General features: G+C 38.5%; 1 protein-coding gene across 2 annotated transcripts in view; it reads left to right on the top strand.

The window, feature by feature from the left end:
• The window catches only part of ryr3 (ryanodine receptor 3), a 142,353-nt gene that overhangs the window by 73,851 nt on the left and 43,794 nt on the right, over positions 1 to 24,708 (top strand). For both annotated transcript variants that reach the window (XM_042503061.2, XM_088089330.1), the window contains 12 exons: positions 560 to 662; positions 2,425 to 2,559; positions 8,109 to 8,382; positions 8,569 to 8,683; positions 12,770 to 12,902; positions 15,573 to 15,676; positions 17,222 to 17,357; positions 18,283 to 18,466; positions 20,908 to 21,010; positions 21,141 to 21,261; positions 22,718 to 22,887; positions 23,731 to 23,951. In XM_042503061.2, the coding sequence (XP_042358995.2) occupies positions 560 to 662; positions 2,425 to 2,559; positions 8,109 to 8,382; positions 8,569 to 8,683; positions 12,770 to 12,902; positions 15,573 to 15,676; positions 17,222 to 17,357; positions 18,283 to 18,466; positions 20,908 to 21,010; positions 21,141 to 21,261; positions 22,718 to 22,887; positions 23,731 to 23,951 (1,799 nt within the window). The remainder of the gene's footprint in view (positions 1 to 559; positions 663 to 2,424; positions 2,560 to 8,108; positions 8,383 to 8,568; positions 8,684 to 12,769; positions 12,903 to 15,572; positions 15,677 to 17,221; positions 17,358 to 18,282; positions 18,467 to 20,907; positions 21,011 to 21,140; positions 21,262 to 22,717; positions 22,888 to 23,730; positions 23,952 to 24,708) is intronic.

Raw genomic sequence — 24,708 nt, 5'->3', positions numbered from 1 at the left:
CTCTGATCCCCGAAAAAATAAGTACCGTAGTGGTCAGCAGCAGGTGTATACTGTAGGCAACATTCTCAAGCTCCCTGTATGTTCCTCCCATGGTTTATTAAAAAGCCCTGCCAGAAATAGACATCAGAATAGCCTAAGCTGGACTCTGAATTTGCTTAGCCCAAGGAAGCAGCTCATGTATATTTAGTCTGTTAGCTTGTGACATGCAGCAAACACAGCAGTTTGTAGCTATTAAGAATAATTTGTCATTAAAGCTATGTTGAAGTCGCATCGTTGCAGAATTACTTTCAGGTTTTTAATTTTCACGTGTCACTATACTTGACACACTTGAGATACCTCAGACTTAGACAGATACTATCTGAACAGCCCATGTGAGCACTCAGCAGGGAGCTATGCAAGGTTCTTCTGTTGAGTTATGACTCAAAATAATAATGATGCCGTCCTCTCTGTACACCATCCTCCTTTTATGCATTCTTTCACACACTATACTATATACTCTATTCTCTTCCCCCAACTCTATGCTTCTAACCTCGTTGTTCTGTTATTCTCTTTCCTGCAGATCAACATCCTGTTGAATTTCAGTGCAGGGGAGGACTGTCCCTGTCCTGAAGAGATCCAGGAGGAACTCAACTCCTTCCATGAAGAATTGCGACTGCACTGTGGTAGAGTCAAACTACTCCCTCAATTCTTTGGCAGATATTGTTGATTTTACACAAAATGATTCATTTTGACCTTTGATTCAAAAAACAAACAAAAAAGAAAAACAACACAGCAGTTTTTGGGCGTTATAAGCACTCGTCGTACGCCTGTTGTGAAATGGAGACTACCAGTCACTTTAACCTTGGCCTGATCTGTGGCATCTTAAAGTGGAAATAGACTATTTTTTGCTTCAAGTTGATATTATGAATAAGGATGTCAACAGTTAACCATACTTGGTTAACTGCCTATTTTTGACTGGCTATGCATGTTGGTTTATTGGTTAAATACCCTAAAGTGTACTGCATTGCACATCAACCGAGTCTGGTGAAAGCTTGCTAGTGGCGCTGCTTATTTGGTGATCACTAGTGCTACCTCTTCAAAGTTAGTGGGTCGAATCATCACTCAGAGACCCCTCAGTTGACTGCGGCTTCAAGTTGAGCAGTTGTTCGTCTTTTTTTTTTTTTTTTGCTAGTCAGTGTGCTTCCGTTTTGGTCCCCAGATTTTGCTGCAGAGTTAGCACTTTTGACTTTCACACTATGCTTTGTTACCAGCAGCTGCATGCTTGATGCTGTTGTACAGAGGAGGAAGAGACTCTGCACCTTGGGTTCCGAGATAACATTATTTTCTCTTTCCTGCATAGAAGTGGTGAATTTAAAGCTCACAGCAACTTAATACAATGCAGTCTCTGGCTTTTGCTTGACATCTAGTAATGGTAGAAAATGTTGAATCGCATTCCGATCCACCGTTAGCTTGTTTACATGAATGCTGCTGTCACACTGACGTCCCGCTGGACCCATTCAAACTTTAAAACTTCTAATGGAATAAAAAGGAATTGTCGAATATTTGTATTAAACAGTCAAATCTGATTTGACTGACATAATTCTGTGTTGGGTACTGCCCTAATGATTACTGCTAGTGATGCTGTCCTTACCCAACAACGTTGCTGCTAAACATTGTGACCACCCTCCAGTCACCCCCAGGTTGCCCAAACCACTTGGATAGCGATCATTGGATAGCGCTTTGAAATGTGGGGCTAAAGCTCACTGAGCTCATGGAGTGCTGGACTAAAAGGAAAAGCCTCACATAATTTTGCATTTAGTATTTTTTTTTCCTTTAAAATTAAGCGGTTAGTTTCCGGTTAATTGAAAAGTTGTCTCTTTTCATTTTAACATACTACTTGCCTGTGTCCAGACCTTTGAATCAGTTTAGTCCACCAAGTTGACTGATGGGTCTGATATTGTGACATACAAATCAGCATTTTCACAGTTAAAATATAAAATGAACCAATGAGCATCAGAGGGCTAACGATTAGTCAGTCAGCGCCACACTTTGAACTAACACCCTCGTCACGCAGTGCCCAGAACCAATGAGGAGTAATTACAAAAATCGCAGATGGATGCTGCCAGGCTGCTCTAAGTTGACATGTCTCCTCAATCTTACTTGCTGTTGTGGTTTGTTTTGACTTTAATCTCCTCCACTTTTAAGGGCCTGCGAAAACCAGTATGTTGGTATGGCTACACATCAATTTGGACATGAAATGACTTTCACAGAGGTATCAGGTGGATATGTTGGTGAGGCTGAAATTGGTTAGGGTGAAGGCATTGTCAGACTGAGATGAAACAGAGTGTAACAAGTTCACAATTTTGTCTGATCTCAGGCAAACATTCTGCACTTTCAAAATGTTGAATTTCTGAGTGTCTGACTGAAATATATTTCCCCTTGCAGGAATTCCTGTGGAGGAGGAAGAAGAAGAGCAGGACACTTCAATAAAAGGCCGCCTCCTCGCTTTACTGTACAAGATCAAGGGTCCACCTCAGAAGACTGAGGAGGAACCCACAGAGAAGGAACAGGCTGCTCCAAGTGAGTAAATGTTTTTTTTGTGATGATATCTTATTTAGATGCACTGGTAAATGAAGAGTTTACAATCGATTGCAGCAAAATAATTAAAAAAGGAATCAGATGCAGACACCGATTAACCTCTGAAGTATTAAGTTATTTCAGAAATGGCAAACAAGTGGAAGAAGGCATTATACAAGATTTAAGTACACTCAACATTTAGCTTTACAAAGCAACAGTGAAAAATCACTATGAACTCATATTTGTAAACTCTATTCAACAGATATCAGAGGATACGTAGATTGAAATGCGTATATGATGATGCAAATAGCAATGAAAGGATACTTTTATCTATTCATCCTTTACAGGATGTTAGTGTTGTTGCATGCTACTGTATCAATACCTTTTCAATATCTAAAGGTTTACTGGAAAGGCAATAAGCCATAACATGCTTTAAAATATTTCTTTGATGTGTCTCATTGGCATTAAACATCACATTGGTATAGACAAAGCTTGAAGTAGATGCAGATTTATCAATCGTAAATTAAACACAACATAAGACACGTCCCAGCTATTAGATTAACAAGTTCTTTGCTTCAACCTGCCCTGAGTTAGTGGATTCAATATTCTTTTTCTGCTGCCCTTTGCTGAAAGCATGGTTATGTTCTGTTTCAAATAATGGGGAGACTAATGGACATTCGCTGCAGGACTGTGCTATAAATTTTAATGCCTTACTTCAACCTCCCACACCTAGCCTGCATTATTGAAAAGCTTCATAAGTGGACAGATGATGTGATTCAAGATGCTTCAGGCAGGCCTGCATCACCTTTTCCTCGTCATATCACTTTTTGCACACTTATTTGCACATTTTTTCTTTTTTATTGCTCTTTTTGGCTTTTTTTGTTCTCTGTACATACTGTACATATCTTGATTATTATTATTATTGTTATTTTATTTTATTCTGTTCTATTTTATTCTATGTTAAGTGCCTATTTTATTCAGTTGCTACTCTCTTATTTGCTGCTGTGACTAAACAATTGCTCTCACTGGATTAATATTAAGTATAAATATTTCTATTCTATGCAGTCTGAAGGTATGCATTAGATAACACAAGCAGCATGACGTTGCCCGAAGTTTTGATGAATGCCCCTGCGTCACGATCTGTAGCTCGCTGTCTGAAAATTTCAGTCTTTTTTACCATTGTTCTATTTACTGTTTGCTCGGTGCAACAGTGACATGTATATCTCATGGATAATTGCAATCAGACCAAGAAAATGGCAAATTGCACTCGGCTGCAAAACTTTGTGGGTGTGTTTTCGCTACAGTATCATTTGAGCAATATCTAGATCTGTGAATTTTCAGTGTTGGTGTGGTGAATAGCTAAATGATGCTGGTGACAGTTTCACTGATGGATAGATAACATTGGCTTGTGTGGGAGGCCGCTGCAGTGTCATCAATCAGTAAAGTAGCATCAGACTGTCATCTCAAACTAAATCTCAGCCAAGATCAAACAGTTGGCTGTAAATAAGTTGGTTATTTACAGACAACACTTAGCCTAATGACACCTGGGAATTCACCAGTTATTGTTCACCAGACATTTACATACGTATAGATGTCCCTAAAGGAGTACCTGCCTAATGTGGGCCATTACTCCACTTGAATGGTGGAAGCCTGGCGTAAAAATGATGGCAGTCAACCTTAATTTATTAAGTTAAAATAATGTTGGACATGTTTGTAAAAAAAAACCCAAACATTTATTTAACAAAAAAATTTGCATCAAAACTCATCAAAATCAGAATCCAAACACATCACACTGCACTGACATCTATAGGATTTTTTGTTTTCTGCTATCCCCCCAAGAGGGTGCAGCCTTGATGTTCCATTGAGCACCTGTATGTGCCTTTCTAGGCATAAATTCGCAGCTAGTTGGTGGAAAGAATGCCTGATAAGTACGTAAAGTTAGCAAGCACTAGCAGTTCACTTATTTATAAATGTCTGGGAAGTACATGTTTAATAACGTATAACCAATCACTATAAAGGCAGATGTATTTTAAACTACTTAAATGAAGTCATGGAAATGTGCTGAAATAATATTGAAAAGTTTTGAAAATTCATTGGTAAAAATGTGAGGGAACCCTGTTTGTAAATCGGACTTTGATACACGGCAGATAGCAGTTGCAAGTCATGTGCAAGTAGCTGCATCTCGTTCCTCGTAAATGTGTCCATCAGTGTTTGGTCTGTATTTAAAACACATCTTGGAGCAGATAAACGTTTTCTTTAATAGCACCATACCGACTGTGTGTGGTCATTTGCAGACTGGCTTGCAGACAGGGTAGTTTTTGGTGTTAGTGATGACTCCCAAGTGAGCCACTGTTTGAGACGATAGAGAGCAGATGTGAATCTGCAAGACAGTCACCTTCAGGGCAGCGAGCTCCCCACCTCTCTTTGTCTTTTTGTATCTGTCTCGTCTCTCATTAGGATTCTGCTCGAATCTGACCCTTTGTTTGCCACAGATGTTGGGCTGTTTGACTTAAACACTCAAAGTTCAGCGATAGCTTTGGAATAACAATGTTATCATTTGGAGAGGTACGGCGTTTGGCCACAGCTCCTTCATTTATCACTACAGTTCACTGAGTTCCTCTGTAGTTGTGCCCAGTTGTATTGTTTGTCTTGTCTGTGAGATTAAACTTTGATGAGACCTTAGATGACATTTCAAAAGATTCCCCAGACTTAAAAACCTTTTTCGAAAAATAAAACTCCCCTTCTTGGTCACAGTTTAATTTTCACCTGTCTCTATATATCTTTCTTGTATTTTGCGTTAAACAATAAATGCATGAGGTAGAGACATGTTGTTCCTTCTCTTTAATGAAAAACCTTTCTGAGGTGCTCAGGGAACAGAGCCCACAGCTGTTTCTCAACAGCCCTTGGAAACAATTTCAGACATTTTGTTCCAAGGAGTGAAAAGTTTGAAGGATATAAAAAGTCAATTATACCCTAACCTTTTATAAATCAACTTACTGCAGGAGAAAAAGGTTGGGAGTAGAAGTAGCTCTTTTAGAGGTTGCGGTTGGCTTTAAAAAAATCATTATCTTCCTATATTTTATAGATGAGGTTGGTTCAGTTATCATGTTTCCATCAACTGGTTTGGAGCAAATAAAATAGACTCAGCAAAGGGTTGTTTCATCAAAAGTTGGTACAGGCTCATGGCTACAATCCTCTGATAAACTGAGTAGAAAAAGTAGAAGCTGAGAACCAGAAACAAAACAAGGAGCAATGACCATCTAAGCTGTTTATAAGACAGATGCGAAGAGAGCTCTTTTGGAATTTGTTTCAATTGGGCAAGTTTTAATTGTTCTTCCATGTCAGCTAGAATTGGCCATGTTTCAAACTGTGAAAGACAAACTATGTTGTCAAGTAATCTCGGGGAAGATGCCGATAGCAGGAACAGCTCATCAGTCATGTGAGTGAAATGATTGCTACATCACTCAGCAATCCCCTTTAGTACGCCAGTTCCTTGCAAAAACCACCTCAAGCTAGCGTAAAACTTTTTCAAGCATAGAGGACGTTTCAGCAAATTCTGCAGTTTCCATACAGCTTTACTAATGTGAAAAATAAAAATACATTTATGAAAACAAGGCCAATTATGAGTAAATATAGTAAGTTTTGCATTGTATTGTTGGCAGAGGGGGAACAAGGGAGCAATACAAATAATTAGCATGTTAACACAAAGAGTGAAAGTTGAAGTTCTTGAGATTTATAGACTCAGTGTACATACAACATCCAAAATCCCATATCACCCCGTGTAAAAACCACCACAGTTATGAAGCTTCAGTTATCTTGCTACAGCTGAGACACCACGACAAATGCTAAAATGAATTTCTTTAATTTACAGTTTAATAGGCTGCTTTCTGAGAACTTTTTTCTTGGTTGTGGATTTTTCTAGCTGATTATTCAAAACTGGATCACAAAATTTATGACTTATTCTACCTCCTTTGCGCTGTAGTCGTACCTCGTGAGCTCCCTTATTGGACACTCTTCCCGTGTATGGTAAAAACATTTTAGCTTGTCCACCTTCCACACACGTCATGTCAGATTGTTCTGTCTGCTTGATACCAAAAGTGAAAATGTGATAATCACTGTGCTGCTGACGACCCTGTGGCTTATGATCAAATTGTACAAGTTTGATTTTGAGCAGCAAAAACAAGTATGATGCTTTAAACTCAATACTGAGAGTTCCAGGTGCTTCTCCTAAAAAGCAAAGTTACTTCTCACCTCTGAAAGGGTGATCACATGCACATTTACCAAATCATAGAACTGCAGCTGTAGATTTATTTAGGACTTCATCTAATTAATTGCACATAGTAATGAAGCGTTTGTGTTGCCTTTTGCTGAAATACCCTTAAAGCAAATACAGAGGCTCTACTAGAAAGCTTTAAAATAGTGAATAAATAAATGAAATGCATACATAGACATGTGCTGGCATTTTTGCTGAACTGTGGAATGAAAATATTTTTTTTCTTATTAGCTAAAATACTGTGAACCATTGTTTAAAGGTATAAAACTGCATTGGCACTGATGTAGCACATGGTGGGACCTGGGGCAGATATTACAGGATGAGCTAGCCTCAGCATTTTGTTTTCATACAGAAACAAATATATGTGTGGTTTCTGGACTCTGCATTCTATTAAGTATAATTCAGCTGGTGTGGTGTTGAGGAAAGAGGCTGTTGTTCCACACAGTAATTCCATATCCACATTTTTACCCTTTTACTGCCCTCTGAAATTGTGTTTTTCCTCATACATATAAATATAGACATGCTTTTGTGTGTATACTGTGTGTGTGACTGAGTGTGTGTCTGTAAGTTCCCTTGATTCATACTAGGAATGGACATCTTAAATAACTTCCATATTTTATTTTATTTATTTAACATCTAATTTAACAACTGCATTTTTTAGGTTTTTTTTTTAAATTTAACACCCAGATTTCAAATAACCTGTTAAACACATCAAATCAAGGTTAACATAAGTAGAACCAGAAGAACCAGCAAACTTTCTGTGGATGCCGTCGTTGTCCATAGTTGTACATAGGGTAGATGCATCACTGAAGGGAGAAAAAAAAGAGTACTGAACTCCACTGTGAGTACCTGATTACTCATGCCCATCCATAATTCATACATCGAATTAAATAGCAACTTAGACAGAGCCCTGACTTAACTTCAGTAAGCATAAACACAGTGGGACTGCAAGCCCAAAAGCATAACTTCATTTTGCATTGCATGTTATTTTAAGGCATTGAATAAGGCACAGAGAAACCAGAGTGGTAGTCTGCTGTCTGCTTTTGGCACAAAGCTCTGCTGGATTCTGGTTTGTTAGAAATGACAGGAAAATGCTGTTTATTCATGATTAAACAAATATTTAAGGTCAGTATCTCCAAATGACATTGAATGGTCAAATTCATTGCTGGCCAAGTCATCACACCACTAAACCATTCGCTTCTGTTAGAAAAGCTGCTCTAACTTAATTACCTTCTATACCATCATTCACTGTGTGGATGCTGAATTCTCACTTCTCCAGCCAACCTGAAGGAACTGATCTCCCAGACCATAACCAGCTGGGCTCAGGAGTCTCACATCCAGGACCCAGAGCTGGTCAGAGTGATGTTCAGCCTGCTAAGGAGGCAGTATGATGGCATTGGGGAGCTGCTCCGGGCCATGAAGAAATCCTACACCATCAGTGCTGCATCAGTGCAGGATGCCATTAACCTGTTGGCATCTCTGGGTCAAATCAGGTCCCTGCTGTCTGTCCGGATGGGCAAAGAGGAAGAGAAACTCATGATTGATGGACTTGGGTGAGAACATTTGTTGCAATAAACACAGTGACTTAAAATATGATGGTTTGTAATATGATTTCAACAATTGTTCCTTGTTGTACACATTTCCACTGTCAGGCAGTATTTCTTATGCGCGTGTTTATTAAAAAAGTTGTATTGTAATACATATTATAATCTTCACAAATCCCATTCTGGTGTTCACAGTGACATCATGAACAACAAGGTTTTCTACCAACATCCCAACCTGATGAGAGTGCTCGGCATGCATGAGACAGTCATGGAGGTCATGGTCAACGTGCTGGGAGGAGACAAATCACAGGTACGAAGGCATGACTGTATATTGACATTTTAATTCCTTCAGTCTTTCTGTTCAGTAAAACTCAGTGCTGTCGGGTTGTTTCTGTAAAGACAGCAAATACCTGACAAACCCTCTCAACTTGAGGTGAAAGTGAGTTTACATATGTTTTCTAGAATTTTTGACAGTCCTCATTTCGTTGTTTGCTCAGTTGCCGTGAAAGTGTTCAAAAATTTTGTTATTCTAAGCACCTCCCATTCATGCTGACTTAGGGTTCAAGCTTAAGGAAATACTAGTTTTAGCTGAACTGAATGAACCATTGCTGCAACACTACGCATCCAGCAAAATCAGTGAAACTTACAGTGCCTAAGTGGTGTGTATGTGCCTGGGAGATACGCTTTATAAACATAAATATTGCCCAGTCTTTTATTTATCTTTATCAAGCAAGGTGTAAAAAGCTCTTTAACACTGAAATGTCATATAGTGTCTACTTATTTTTATTGTAATTAAGCTACCAGTATACAAGAAATAACTTAATAACACCAACAACAATTTAATGAAATACAATGAAATGAATATTTCTTATCAGTTTCTAGTTGTCTTCCATAAGTAAGTTAGCTATGCTGTGTATCAGCTTTTTGATACTAGCAGGGCTTCCACCAGCTTCCACCAGTGTGAGCATTTATTTTGCCAGTACCAGCTATGCCGTTGCATAGTAACTTTATCCCTCACTGCAGCTGCCAGTATTGCCAACAACAAAGGCAGTGAAGAAGAAGGCAAGTAAACATTGATGTACACATTGCAGGATTTTAAAGTTTTTAAAAATCAGCTTTACAAATGTTCCATGATAAAGGACATACATTCAGCATATCTGTAACTGTAAGGCTTCAAGGAAATACCCAGTGTGTTTTCAAGACAACGTTACTCCTTTTAAATGGAGGAACCTAGTTTCAATTCATGTTCCTGAACAATAATATTTTAGTTAGTAAAGTTAGTAAAGTCCGATTGCCCCAGAACTACCACAGTGGGCTGTGCAGTATTGTACGCCACTGATTGGTAAAATTAAACAAACAAAAAATGTACAGTTTCAGTCAGATTTCTGTCATGTTAACCATTCTCAACATGTGAAGGGAATGCACACACTAATATGTGAATTAACATTTAGTTTCTGATCTATAGCAAGAGTTTTGTACCTGTGACTATTTGATTGAAAAGCCCAAACAGAGGCTAACCTATTAACATTAACAGGTTGTATACTGATCTGAGGAAAACAAATTGTATCCTAAGTAGGTGAAGTAAGCCAAGATCAACAACCTGATACTCAGAAAAACCTCAAGGGTAATGGAGAGGGCAGAGGAGGGCATGAGAGGGGTGAGAAGGAGGCCACTGAAGCCTGTCCTTCTTAGGCAGTGCTGACAGAAGCTGGAAGAGATGGATGTGATTTAATGCCCCGTCCAGTGCCAAGCATGAATTAAACCTCAGACAGAAAGACCTCAGGGGGACATTCAGGCTTTCACATCTGACTCAGGGAGTCTCATCGCAGAGTCTCAGACATAAATTCCAGACCAGTTTACTGCCACTTGATATGTGCACTTCACTTACTGTGGCCATATAAAGTGGCATTACCACAGCTTGTAAGTGTGTTTTACATACTGATTGTATGTCACAATTCCATAACATGTAATGAAGGTGGAAAATAAACACACTGCTAAAAAAAGTTTTCACAATAGTTAGGTCTTTTTGAATTCAACCCAGACTTTCATAAAATGTTGATTCCCAGTTGTGCACAGTGTTAGCGCAGAGGGAGAATCAGCACTCAGTAACTTCTCCCAAGGCTTAAACACATTAAAAAGATGAAATTGCTTTTGCTTTTAGAAACAGAAACATTTGGCATGATTGAAAGTTGAACAGTTGGGGTAACTTGTCTGATGATGAGTGTGATTTTCTGTGCAGTTCATTTTTGCAGAGTATAATTTACTGGAGATAATGTGTGGATTTCCCTCCCTCTGGTATCTACCTGATCCTTTGGCAATTTACTTTCATCTCAGGCGTGGACAAAAATTACTTCGCTTTTAGATTAATGCTCACACTGAACCTTAGAATGAACCCAAACTAGAATGAGGTTGATTCAGAGGTAATGGCATTGTATGCAAAAAGGGTTTGGAGGTGAAATGATTTCCCAGTTGTTGTGATATGAATAGAAAATACATTTTATTTATTGACTACACTTTTATCAGACGCAAGCATGTAAGAATCTGCATCCTCCAAACATATCAAAGAGATTTAAATCTGCCTCAACTGCTGCAACTGTTTATTTGGGGAAAGTTTAGATATCATCTCCGCAAATAATGTCTTGTCTCTCTTGACATTGTCAGGTTGTCTTAACCAGTATGTTGTGGAGAATATTTTAGAGCCTCAGATTCACTTAAAAACCTGAGGGTCTGAAACTCCAAACTAAAATGGGAGACAGAATCACGCCTGTGGATAGTCGAAGATGACTGGAATGATATGTGGGAAAGCAGGGCTGAGACTGCCAACTCAAGGTCCTTGAGAGACGTCTGTTGGAAGAACATAATAAAACATTTTATAACTCCAAAGATGAAATTTATTCAGAGCGGTTATAAGGGACAAGATGAATGCTGGGGGCAATGTGGTAAAAGAAATGGCTGATCATTTTCATATTCTTTGGGCTTGCCCCTTATATTTGTCATATTGGCAAGAGATTGCTACAGAAAAATGAAGATTTTTGAAGTTGATTGGGATTTTTGCCCAGATATAATGTGACAAAAGAGCAGACAAACTCATGTCTGGGGATGAATGTCCGTTAAAAGTATTCCTGGCTGTGAGCGAGAAAGCCATCACATGGAAATGACTGCAGCCATACTCTCCATCAAAGGATGACTATACTGTCAACAAAATAAAATGTATTGAGACTCTGAGCTTTTCCTTAAGACTGCTACATATACACTGATCAGCCACAATATTAAAAACACTGACAGTTGAAGGGAATAACATTGATCATCTCCTCACAATGCAATGTTCTTTAGGAAAACCTTCCATCATAGCCTTTATGTGTATACCACTCGACACACACCACCCGCCCAAACACAGCTGCAGACCAAGTACCTCCCCTCATGCTAATGGCACTTCTGATGGCAGTTGCCCGACAGCAGGACAATACATTAGCAAAAACTGCTCAGGAATGGTCTGAAGGGAGGTGAAAAGAGCTCAAGGTGTCAACTTGGCCTCCAAATTCCCTGGATTTCAATCTGACCGAGCATCCATGGGGCATGCCAGTACTCCAGAGCCAAGTCCGAGCCTCGGAGGGGCCTCTTTGGATCAGATTGGCTCTGACCTGTCAAGGCCTCTGGGGATGTCCTGTGGTGTCTGGAATCAGGGCATCGGTGGTAGATCCTTTGAGTCCTGTGGGTTGTGAGTTGGGATGCCGTCCCAAAGATCCCCCGTCAGACTCGAATCTGGGGAATTGAGAGGAAAGGTAGACTCTGAGCTCTTTGTCACGTTCCTTAGGTCATCCTGGCATTCATGTGGCATCCACATGAATGCATAAGTTTTCATGCAGAACATTTCATTGCATTCACTGTAATAAAATAATCATTATTATTCACTCCACTGGTTGGTGGTTTTAATATCTTGGCTGATCAATGTAGATGCTTGATGGATATTCAGGAATAATGTCTCACAGTGACAAAGGTAACGGGTCAAAATATCTGTGTGTCCTCATGGGCTACAGAGCCAATAATCAAAACACAACTCAAATGTCACCGACATCTGATATTAGAGAAATGTCACCAAATGCAACAAAAAACTGCGATTCTCCTCTCTTGCCAACAGAAATATAAAGCAGATAAATCCAGCAATCCTCTATTCCTCTCTAGCAGCAAGGCAACGGAGATGCTGCACAAAAGATTCCCCTCTATACTTCATTCTTCTCCATTGCTTATTTAGTCACTACTATAAAAATGAGTGTCCAGTTTGTTGCATGTTGGTGTAAATTAGCCCACTGCAAAAAAAAAATTCAAAAATAAAAAAAAAGGTGAAGAAAAAGAAACTGAGCATCTTCACATTTGTGTTTTCATTTTGTGTCCACAGGAGATTGCCTTCCCCAAGATGGTGGCCAGCTGTTGTCGTTTCTTGTGCTACTTCTGTCGTATCAGCCGCCAGAACCAGAAAGCCATGTTTGACCACCTGAGCTACCTGCTGGAGAACAGCAGTGTTGGGCTGGGTAAGTACTGGTAGAGTCAGAACATGATTCAGATTTAGATTCAGACAACTCTCTTTATTCCATAAGGGCAATTCAGTTTTACAGTCTCCTCAGACCAAACACAAACTCATAGACAGAGACAAGCAGCAAGCAGCAATCAGGAGAGCTATGTGAGAGAAATCAATACGATAGATGATCAAAAGATGTACACTGGCACCTCTTGTGGTCCTCTGCATACTGTCTGGCATGAGGACCAGACAAAGAATATAGGAAATGCAAACAAATAAGTTACTAAATATCAATGAGACATTCTAATGCGTTGCACATTATTTGACTACATTCACTGAACATATTGGTTTACTAGCCATGCGATAAGTTTCAGAACATGAGATGGTGTAGTCTGTTATCTTCTGACAGTTGCTTTGCAGCATTTTACAGTGTATAGAATCCCAAAAGAGGAAAAAAAGAGGTGTAAACATGAATAGAAAAATATAAATATGACAGATAAGCTGAAGGTACTGAAGTAAGAGATGGAAGCTTTTCAGAAACTGAAGATGAGGTGGTAAGAGAAAGTTAAAGGGTGCAGTGGAAGTGAGAAATATTGAAAGAAATTAAATGGATTCCTTGACATTTTGAATTTCTTCAAGTATTTATTACACAGTAGGAACAGAAAAGTGATGCAAAATTCTCACTGAAACCAGTAGGTGCCACTTGCTGGAAGGGTTTTTCATCTAATTGAAGTGCAGACACAAACTTATCGCCCACATTATGCCAGAGTATCAGTTAGAGAGTGAAAGGCCAAAGAGGGAGGCAGGAAAATGAGGGATGGGGTTATTTAGTCATGCAGGGCAGGACTGATGATTCACTGGGCTCCGGCTGCTGCCGCTGTAAACTAAATCTCCTGCCTGTGAAAGAGGAGACGTTCACATGATGCAGAGAGGACAGACAAATGCAAACACACACGTCATGCCTAACATGAAACATTTGATATGTGCTCACTCACAAATCACATTTGTCAATGTGAATGTGCTAGGACACATGCCTTGTGTTTTCTGTTTCTTTCGGGGCAAATTGCCCTAAATGATACCGTTTGCCTGTGTGAAGGACATAGTTATAATAATGAACCCATTACTGATTTTTTTTTATCTACATTGCCATGCAGCAGTGTGCACAATTATTTTCAGCATAGGTGCCCAATGGGAATGTAACCATTTTTGCAGTCAGGAAGTGTTTTTGCACATTGAGGCTTAGTTAGGGGATTCATTAACGTATAATTAACTATCTGCACAACATCATCAACAGTTTTTTTGTGACTGTTATCAGATTTTTGATTATTATAAAGTGCACAGATTAAAATATTAATGGTCATTGCATTAGATAGCAGACACAAAAACCTAAACTAAAAATGACAGTTAATCTATGAAGCATTCTATACATCGCGTTTATAGCCGTTATGCTTTCTAGAAATGTGCATTATGTTTGCAACTTAAATTGAGTGTCAAACATTACTGAGGTAATATTGAAGCGATAAATCAGTTTTTGTTCATGACACATTTTCCCAAAGATGTGAAGTGCTCTCTGTAAAGATGGGCCTCATTTAATTGCGTGTGCATAGAAATGTTCTTACTATGTGCTTAAAATAGGTGCACATGCAAAGTTACCGTCAGATTCATGACGTGTGCACTGGCAGATTTGGTTCTTATTGTGCGTATGTTGGTGAATTAAAATCATTCTAAATTGCAGGTACATTCCTGCTGCTTGTACTTTCAACTGGATGCACTTTTAATGCACTTTTAATATGTTGCACTTAGTTAGAAGGTGTGTGTTTACATTTTCTAAGAAAGCCCAACCTTTGTAATTTTTGTGTAGGCACAGACATTTGTTTGCAGTAGGGATGCATGAGAATATCGGCACGTCATCGGTATCATCAGATATTGGCTTGAAAATGAAATATCGCAATTGGCCAACATGCTGATTTCTGCCAATAGCACAAACTGATTTTTTTTTCTTAACTGACAAAGTGAACAGGTACAAAACCAAGATGAAGTATTTTTTTTATTTTGCAAAATGAAAGAATGAATTAATTCCACTACAGAAGAGACTTGATCACTAAAATTGGTTTAGGAAAAAAGTGGACATACCGATATTGGTATCAGCTATCGACCAAATGAATTGTTTGTATATCAGCATATCAGATACCAGCAAGCAATGCAATATCATGCATCCCTAGTTTGCAGAGTACAAACATGTTCAGGTAAGAAAATATTGATGAATCCTAGATTTGTGCATAAAACATTTGTTTGCATGGTTTAAGCACAGATTTGTGTGTAAGCACTATTTTCTGAATAAGGCCCAATATTTTTTGTGAGTGTGTGATGAATTTGTAAGAGTTTGACATTATATTTTGTTTCCTTTTAATAATTTATTTTTTTTAAGGTTTTGAAAAACATCTTTAAAAAACTGTTTCTAAAAATCATTGTCATGTGTAACCCAATCCTTTTACCTGCTACTCTGAACAGCAAGAGAATAAAGACTATCACAATAACATATGTAGATAGACTGCCCCCTGTTGTTTAATGCAGAAGAAATGTAAAGTTTGATTTGCTGGTAACACTTTGCCTGTGTTTGTGCGTATGTGTGTGTGTGCGTATATGTGTGTGTGTGTGTGTGTGTGTGTGTGTGTGTGTGTAGCCTCTGAAGCTATGCGGGGCTCCACTCCGCTGGATGTTGCAGCATCTTCAGTGATGGACAACAACGGCCTGGCTCTGGCCCTGGAGGAGCCTGATCTGGAAAAGGTCTGTTACTTAAGCCCAGGAGTTAAAACATGTTTCACTGCATCTTAAAAGGTTGGGGTTGAAATTTACTACAGTCAAACCATTATTAGTCCTGCATTATTAAGTGAACCAGTTTCAGGCTGTTTAGATTAGCAACCAGTGTTTAGTTTATTGCTCAGTGTGACCTCAAGGTATTTGTTGTTGTAACAGGTGAATCTGTCACATGATAGACTTGCTTTAGTGTTAAATACTTTTTCAAGCACTGTAATATTCTGAATTTGAATCAAATTACATGCAACATGCTGAGGTAAGAGAACTAGATATTATGGTAAGAGCACATTTATTTTTTAAGTTCACTAAAAGCATATAATGGGACAGTAATATCTACAATACACAAGGAGACTTTGAGAAGACTTTTCAAGGATTATTTCCCATCCTGCTCCTGGTTGAAAATATTACACCAAACTCCCTATAAGAAATATGAATGATTACAAGTTCCGTACATGTCCGTAAAAAAAACACATAACTCTGGAAACATGAGATTAAAGGTGTCATATTTTGATAGTATTCTTGTCAGTTCAGCATCAAAATAATCAAACATAAACTGTATTTGCATAAAAACTTACCAACAACTTCTTGTTGCTTCAAATCACTACCAGCCTCTGTTGGCCAGCAGTGCTATTTTAGTGGTAGGAGACCGTGGGATTAAGAGGCTAACCATTTAAATAATTAAAATTCTTCACTAAAATAAGTGCCAGTTGTTGCATCAGATTCATGCTGAATTTAACAGAATCCTGTTCACTCCACCAGGTTCTCCTACTTTTCCAAAGTACAAAAGAATTAAGACCTTTCACATTTTTGCACCTGCCCAGAGTCGCCTCCATGTTAACTGTCTTCCTGGTTTGCTGCTTCTTGTTTGGTGCTGGAGAGAGCACACCTATTATTCACCATTTGCTTGAGCCAAGACTAAAAACTTAGGACAGTTTCAGACATGTTTTATTTTGTTGGAACTGCAAGACATGAAAAAGATTGGCATTAGAAAACTGGGCCTGAGTTTTATGACCATGCTAGACCAAAAAATCAAGATCATCGGAGTGTTCACCGACTGAGGTAAAACTCAGTTTTATTTCGACATTGGATATTTGTGAAGGACAGTGTAATTGCTTGAAACTGGCTGGCATAAGATTAACTTAGTCCTGATGATGTTGTATCCTTTGAAATAAAAAATGATCTGTTTTTCTGTGATGTTAGACTGATGAAACATTTCAAAGTGCAAAATGATCAGTGGATTCCTTTTACATTAGTAACAGCTGAGATGATTTCTTATTACAACTCCTCGCTGCTGACGTTTTGTTGTGAAAGTAAGTCGGACAGAAATAGAAACCCCGTGCCACCCAAGTTTTCTCAGTGAAAAATGAAGTGCGATTTTGTGCCAGTTGAATAAGCTTGCTCAGCAAATGCTTTCAAGCTGTCACTGTTACTGACACTGACAGTCAAAAAGACAGAGTATGCCATTATAATACCCAGGAGTGAAACAGAAATGTGTGTGTTTGTGTCTATGTGTAGGTGGTGACATACCTGGCAGGCTGTGGTCTTCAGAGTTGCGCCATGCTGGTTGCTAAGGGTTACCCAGACCTCGGCTGGAACCCTATAGAGGGAGAGCGTTACCTGTCCTTCCTGAGGTTCGTCGTGTTCTGCAATGGTATGTTTTCTTTCATACTGAGCGCTTGGAGCAAATATGATAAATGTTTTTTTTTTCAAGATGATTTCAGGACTCTTTATTTACTAGTGGCACTTCAGAGTAATGTTATTCTGGAGGTCCATGATTTGACTGTATACAGATCTTCTTGTGACCATGACAGCTGATGGCGGCAACGTGCTGTAAAAGGTAGAGATGCCTCAATAGAGATGATACCAGGAAAACCACAATCCGATGTAAACCGTGTAGAATTTTAAGCTTTTAACAAGGTCTTGCAAATGTTTCATGAGGCAGAAAATGATTTCAACATTTTAATTAATCGACCGTATGTGAACACTTAGCAGTGGTATTGTTGGAATTTGACAACAAAAAAAAAGAAAAATCTGTCATGTTACTTCGTCTATCCTGATTTACCTTTGTTTATTGTTTGCTAGTGCTCTTGTTTATTTGTTTTTGTTTGGTCTTTTGGTGTTAGTCAATTCTTATTTATTTTAATTTATTGTTTTTTTTCTTCTGTCTGGTCTTCTTTTAGGATTGTTTTATCTATTAGATGTTTTTGTGCTGTCAAAAAGTTAGAAATTAATTAAACTTAAAGTCATGTAAATTAATTAAAACCGGGATAGTTTGGATTTTTTTAATTGGGGTTGTTTTGAGGTTCATAGTCAGTAGTAAAATTACTTCCCTTTTAATTTCGCATTTTTTCTGTACATGGACTCTAACCCTCTCTGTCCTTAACTAATGTCAAAAGCTTGACTGTTGGCAGTGGAAATGTTTTCCAGGATTAAAAAAATAAATAATCCCAGAGGAAGGCAATAAACTCAACTTGTAAGATTTCTGCCCTCTGGCAACCTCTTATTTGCCTTTTTGGGGATAACTTAAATCATCACCTGTAATCACTGCCCATTGCCCTTCTGTTTTTGCATTCCAGGTGAGAGCGTGGAGGAAAATGCCAACGTGGTGGTAAAGCTGCTGATCAGACGCCCAGAGTGTTTCGGCCCCGCCCTGAGAGGAGAGGGAGGTCAGGGTCTGCTGGCGGCCATGAAGGAGGCCATCAAGATCGCTGATGATCCTGCCCTGGACCTGCCCAAGACCCCTGATGGAGTCACTACTGGGTAGGAATCCACACCAGTTTCTTGCATAATTCTGTTCTAATCAGGGTTGAAAAGCCTTTGAATCAGTATTTAAATCATCACGAGACACTAAAAACCCACAGAGCAGTCACCAGTGATAAAGTCTCACATTATCTGTGACTTTGTGTGAATTGTTACACTTAATTGGATTTGCCAGTGTGTTTCTTATCTCAGCTAAACAGGCATTATTTCTAGTTATTGGACTTTAGAGCTATATCTGTTTGAATTTGATATATTGTTCATTCGCATCACTGTGAAAAGATCTGAGATTGCTTCTTTGTGTAAGCCTGCACAAAGGAACTGGAGGGAGGAGGAGTTTATTGCTTTCAATTTGAATGAGAAGTTTCTCATCGGATTGTATTGCTTGGGTATAAGGTCTCATACTAAAATAAGAAAATTCTGCAACATATCTTTTATTGAACTGGGTTAGTTAAGATGGTTTCCCACCAGACATATTTTACGACATTTAAGAATGCTTAATTTGATAATTAGTTTATCAACTGTGGTTTTACCAGAAAAAAAGTTAAGTAAACTTCTTAAAAGTTCTTCAGAGCACATCTACTCTTTCTCCTCCATACATATGCAAATGTGATTCCTTTCAATATATTGATTGCTAAATACTTCACTTACAAGCCTATTGCCAGTGTGAGTGCGCTGTAGGTTTAAAGTCTCCACACTACACTTGTATAGGATGAATATTGGATTGTGATTGACTTTCAAACTAGTTGTTAGGGCATAAAATCATTCTTGAACGTTGTGTACGACTTAAACTGAGAATCAAAGTGAGCACAGAGAAATATTCCCCTTCAGCAGATTAATGTGAAAACAATCTTTTAGAGTCACACTTTGCATATCAATTATTCAGCACAGCGAAGTTCAAACAAGAGAAGTGACAAGAAGCAAAACACATTTTTAAATATCCTTGTAATGGTAGACACAATGCAGAAAATCTCTCTTCCATTATCGATTACCTTGATTTCTTTCAAAAAATGGGAATATGGCAAAGAGCAACTTAAAAGAAAAAAATCACCCAAAATAAGCAAGAAATAAGTTTTAAAAAGTGCAAGAAAATTGCCTGAAAATTAGCAATAAATAAATAAAAAGGACAGTAAAAAAACAAAATTGAACAAGGAAATTTCCCTGAAAATGTGCTTAAAAATAATAATTCTGTAGCATACTTTTTAATGTATGATATTATAGTTAGAAATACAGTTAATCGACTTTTTTTATTTTTAAATTTTCGATTTTTAATATTTTTCAAAATCTGCTAATTTCTTGCAATTTGTGCAACATTTCTCGCCAAGATGCCTATTGCCTTTTCCCTGTTTTCGAAAGGATCCAAAACAATTTGCTTAGTGCTCAAGATACTTGTGAAAGGCATCTAAATGCAGTGCATTTAATTCTTGCGTTTTTGTTGTGTGTTGTGAACTAGTTACAGGAATCTTCCATGCATAACCTTCCAAATGTGTTTTCTGTAGCTGTAGATGTAACGTAGCGCTCTGTGTTGATGTGTGCCAACGTTTTATCATTACACATGTTTCTCCATTTTCTCCCCATGTTACTTCTCTCTTCATGCATGCCGGCTACATGGAATTATGTTTGAATACAGTTCAAATCTGACTTGTTTTCAAAAACTATGGCCAAGTTAGGAAAGAAAAAAATGTTATCATAGCTCCTCAAACAGTCATAAAAAAGTTTTCAAATTTTTTCCATGAAAATGTGTGGGAATCCTGAAAAGGACACGAGGATAACACGTAAAAGACATGACATAATATGGTCCACAGCACTGATTATACATGAACAACAACTGTTGTGTCCATGTAGCAGAGCTAGAGTCCAGCGGTCAGATGTAATAGTAAATAACTTAAAAGCCTTTAAGTGCGAGAGGGTGGTGCCGGTTCATTGGGTGCTGGTGGGGGGCTGGTGTGGATGACAGACCGGGTGGTAACAGACTAGAGTTTAAACTGGAGTTAAACCTTAACTTTAGCATGGAAACATCGTACAGAGATGTATGGTTAGAGGTGTAGGAGAAACAAATCTAGCAGCCTTGGCATTGATGGAAAGCTGTGAATTTAGCTGTGCAGAAAATGTTGGTGCCTTGCCTACTCACATCAGTATGCAAAGGCTGTTATACACTGGCTGCATTTTAATGGGTAAAGTTATTATTGCATGAAGTGAGGAGAGGGATTTGGAAGCTTGTCAAAATCAATATGTATAACACAATGGCCTTTGAGGAGATCATGTATTGTGCCAAAACATTGTTATAAATGTTCTCAAAATTGCCCAACTAATGCTTTTCTGGTGCCCATTTTTCCTGACAAACTGCATTGTACAATCTACGGATCCTGGTTTTCTAATTAGTAACAAGGTTTTCTTTATCCCAAAATATGTTTTCACAGTGATGTGTTGTCTGTTTGTTTCAGGTCTGGTGAGGAAGAAGGTGAAGTTATTCACATGGGCAACGCCATCATGTCCTTCTACTCTGCTCTTATCGACCTGCTGGGACGTTGTGCTCCAGAGATGCATGTGAGGAGCTTTTTCATCAATGCACACACTTACTTTCATGTTATTACTGTTTTCTATACAAAAACAGAGACTACTACAACAACCTGGATGAAGGAATTAGTGAGTTGAATATTTTCTGTGTTTCTTACAGCTCATCAATGCGGGTAAAGGTGAGGCGCTGCGTATCCGAGCCATCTTGCGCTCTCTGGTTCCCACGACAGACCTGGTGGGCATCATCAGCATCCCGCTCAAAATGCCTGTGCTCAATAAAGGTGAGCTGGTCTCGGCGGCTTTGTTTGCTACATTAAGTCATGCATGCCGATGTTGATGGTTGGTCTAAAAGCAGCCAAAAGTGATACAGAGAAGCATCCAGCGGTGGCATGTTAATGGTCTTTGGACTGGATTTAAGGTTGAAACTGGCATTATGGCCAGCAATCTCATTAAACATTTTAATTTAAACCAAATATACAAATATAAGCCACAATGTATGTAAAGAAGGATTCAGTTTTCTCATGCCACATTACTGCCTGCATTTTTTTTTTATTTGGCTGGTATATGCTGTGAGTCATGCTGCCAGATCACGACAACTCAAATAAATTTATATTTCTGCACTTTGAAAATCATCTCAGATCTGCACGCTGGGTGTATATCATGAAAATCATACCAGCCAGGCTTCATTCAGGAGTGCATATCTGTTCACTTCTACTATGGAAGAAAACTGTGCCCATGAAATGCTTCTAGCGCCTTGGCAGTTTGTGCTTTACTTCATAATTATATGTGTAGTTATCATCTTACCTAACAAAAAAATCCACCTCCTGCAGCAGTCACATCAGAAAATTAACTTCATATCCAATTTTCTTTGTGACATCCTCTAATAAGAAAGCAGAATGTCTCTTAAATGACTGAATATTTTTGCTTCTATTTTTTAATGAGAATTAAAAAAATGTTTTTGCTTTAATAACTTTCCACAGCTTATTATGCCTGGTAATATTTTTTTACCTTAAATACTCCTCTGACACCTATTCACACTGTTAATGAGCAAAGGATGAACCCTCTGTCTTTCAGTACTGCATGTAAAGATCTGCTTTTGTTAGTGAAAGGACAAATTTGTGGACCCCATTTGCCATTTTTTTGTGCCACAAGAGACTGCGAGAGCAACAGTTTTTGAAATTGGTCCATTATTGACTGAGACTGAAAGCGGTGAGACAGGCACTAACCATTTGAGGCATGTTTGCACCATCAATTCATGTCCATTAAAAGTGCTGGGAGTTTTTTGCCACTGACTGGCTCAGATTATTATTTTTTATGTCTGACACCATTACGTATGTATGATCCCTACAGAGGTCAACCTTAATTAAACCTTAATGATTTATATCCTTTTTGTTTGGACAGAAACAGCCCTGAATTTGCCACTGCAAAACCCACCAGGCTCAGCTTGAATATAGAGTAATTTTATCATCATAAGATATGCTTCATTCAAAGTCAATGAGTTGCCCTTTTGAATGTTACAGCAACCCCCAACTCTGGTTGAAATAAACTGCTAATTTACCCAATTCGATGTGAAAATATGCCAGTATTTATTAATATACAGTACTTGCCCTTAAAATACCCTTTTAATAGTCAGGTATACCAGGATAAGTCTCAGATGAAAAAGAAATATCAAATTCAGTGTTTAGAAATGACACATTAAACTGTAATTCCCCCCCTTAAAATGTGTTTGACCTTCAGATGGCACAGTGACAGAACCCGACATGTCAGCCTGTTTCTGTCCGGACCACAAGGCCTCCATGGTGCTCTTCCTGGAGAGAGTGTACGGCATCGAGGACCAGAGTTTCTTGCTCCAGATGTTGGAGGTCGGCTTCCTACCTGACCTCCAAGCCTCTGCATCTCTGGACACAGTGAGTGAGAAAAAAAAAACAAAAAAAACTTTTACTTCCTATCCCTTCACCTTCATGCTCGTGATTTGTCACCCAGTAGCTATCAAAACATTTGTTTGAGTACTTTTTAGTCTTTTAGCCTGTAGTTTTACAAAGTAAAAATGCTTGCTGCCAGCAGGTTTGATAAGAATCTCCGTCTTCTTTTTCTCTTTTATTACATTTATAACTCAAATAGTGTTTTTGTCATCTTAAATCTTAAATAATTTCAGTAGAAACAGTTTAGTCTGGATTTCCTGTTTGCTCACTAGATGTGTAACAGAGGCAGAAAATCTCAACAAACATGAACACAGATTGCTCAGAACAAAGCCTTGTCATGGCTACCTTTAAGCTGTCAGAAATATTAACCTAATTATTGGTAAAAATCATCTGGTTAGAAATGTTAAAACATCTGCTCATCCTTATATGATCAGTATTCACTCTTATTTGACTTATACTATAATAACTCCTACTGTGGCAATGTGTGAATCAACACCGAACCACTGTGAACATTACACCATTCTCTGGGAAAATTAATCACCATTCACATATCAGCCAAATTCTTTAAAAAACAGATTATCTTTTCAACAGACTTTCTATTCAGTCAGTGCCCTTTTCAAACCTCCAGTCCCAACTGTGACATCAGGGAAAATTAAGTCTTTTCATCTCCACTTTAACCTCACTTTTCTCCTGCCCGAGAACCACATATTTCTTTTTGCTGTTGCCGGGAGCCTTTTTTCACACCCAGCCAATAATCTTGACATGTGGAGAGATGTGTGGTTTGTCTCTCTATCCTTCACCCTATATATATTGTTCTCTGTTTCACAGGAGGTGTTGAGCACCACTGAGACGGCTTTGGCCATGAACAGATACATCGGTTCGGCCCTGCTGCCTCTGCTTACTCGCTGCGCTGCTCTCTTTAGCAGCACAGAGCATTACGCACAGCTGATTGACTCCACGCTGCAGACTATCTACAGGCTGTCCAAAGGACGCTCTCTCACCAAGGCACAAAGGGACGCCATCGAGGAGTGTCTGCTGGCTATCTGCAGGTAAGGAATGTCAAGCTTTGTTAAGACTGAGCTATTATCCTTCAAACTATTCTACTGCCAACCTTTTGTTCTCAGGGTTTAGTGCAAACATATGGAGCAGCCCTCTCTGCCACTTTAAAGAGCATGTAGACTGTTCACGTTAAATCACAAACTGCAGGAAACAATCACATTAAGTGTACTAGATTAAATGACACTATTACTTTAGGGGGAATTAAACTGAGCTTTTGATTACTTTTAAATTCAAATTATACATGATTGTATGATTACACAATCTCATTTTCCAGGCCCGGACAAGTCATGGAACTTTGTTGAGTATGATGTGATTAATTTTGACTGTAATCTTCAGGTGTTACCCTTAATCCATCCATCCGTTCCTTGACTACCACTGGACTGAGGAAACAATGAAAAATTCTCGCATTGCAGTAAAACAGAGGCAACATTCATTTTTGCATAACAACGCTATCATCAAGCTGTTAGCTAGCTGGCAAGCCAACAAAACAAAATGCAGGTGAAATTCCCTGTTAGGGTGTAACGGCATTTTTCTGGTTTGTTATTCATAACATATACATAGTGGTCTTGTGTGTGATATCAAGACACAGAGCTCTACATCTATGTCAAGATTTTTGATGTTCTATACATGACCATAGAAAAGGTAGTCTTAAGCATCTAGTGACTTGTAATTATGCTTGTAATTTGTCGCTGATATATATGCAAAGCTTCTCTGTCTAATACCTCTACATACAATTAATGTGAATAT

Source organism: Plectropomus leopardus, chromosome 16 (genome assembly GCF_026936395.1).
Source record: "Plectropomus leopardus strain MGB_pleo_1.0 chromosome 16, ASM2693639v1, whole genome shotgun sequence".
NCBI classification, from domain to species: Eukaryota; Metazoa; Chordata; class Actinopteri; order Perciformes; family Serranidae; genus Plectropomus; species Plectropomus leopardus.
Note: the sequence above shows the minus strand (reverse complement) of the source record. Positions and strands in the feature narration are given on the sequence as shown.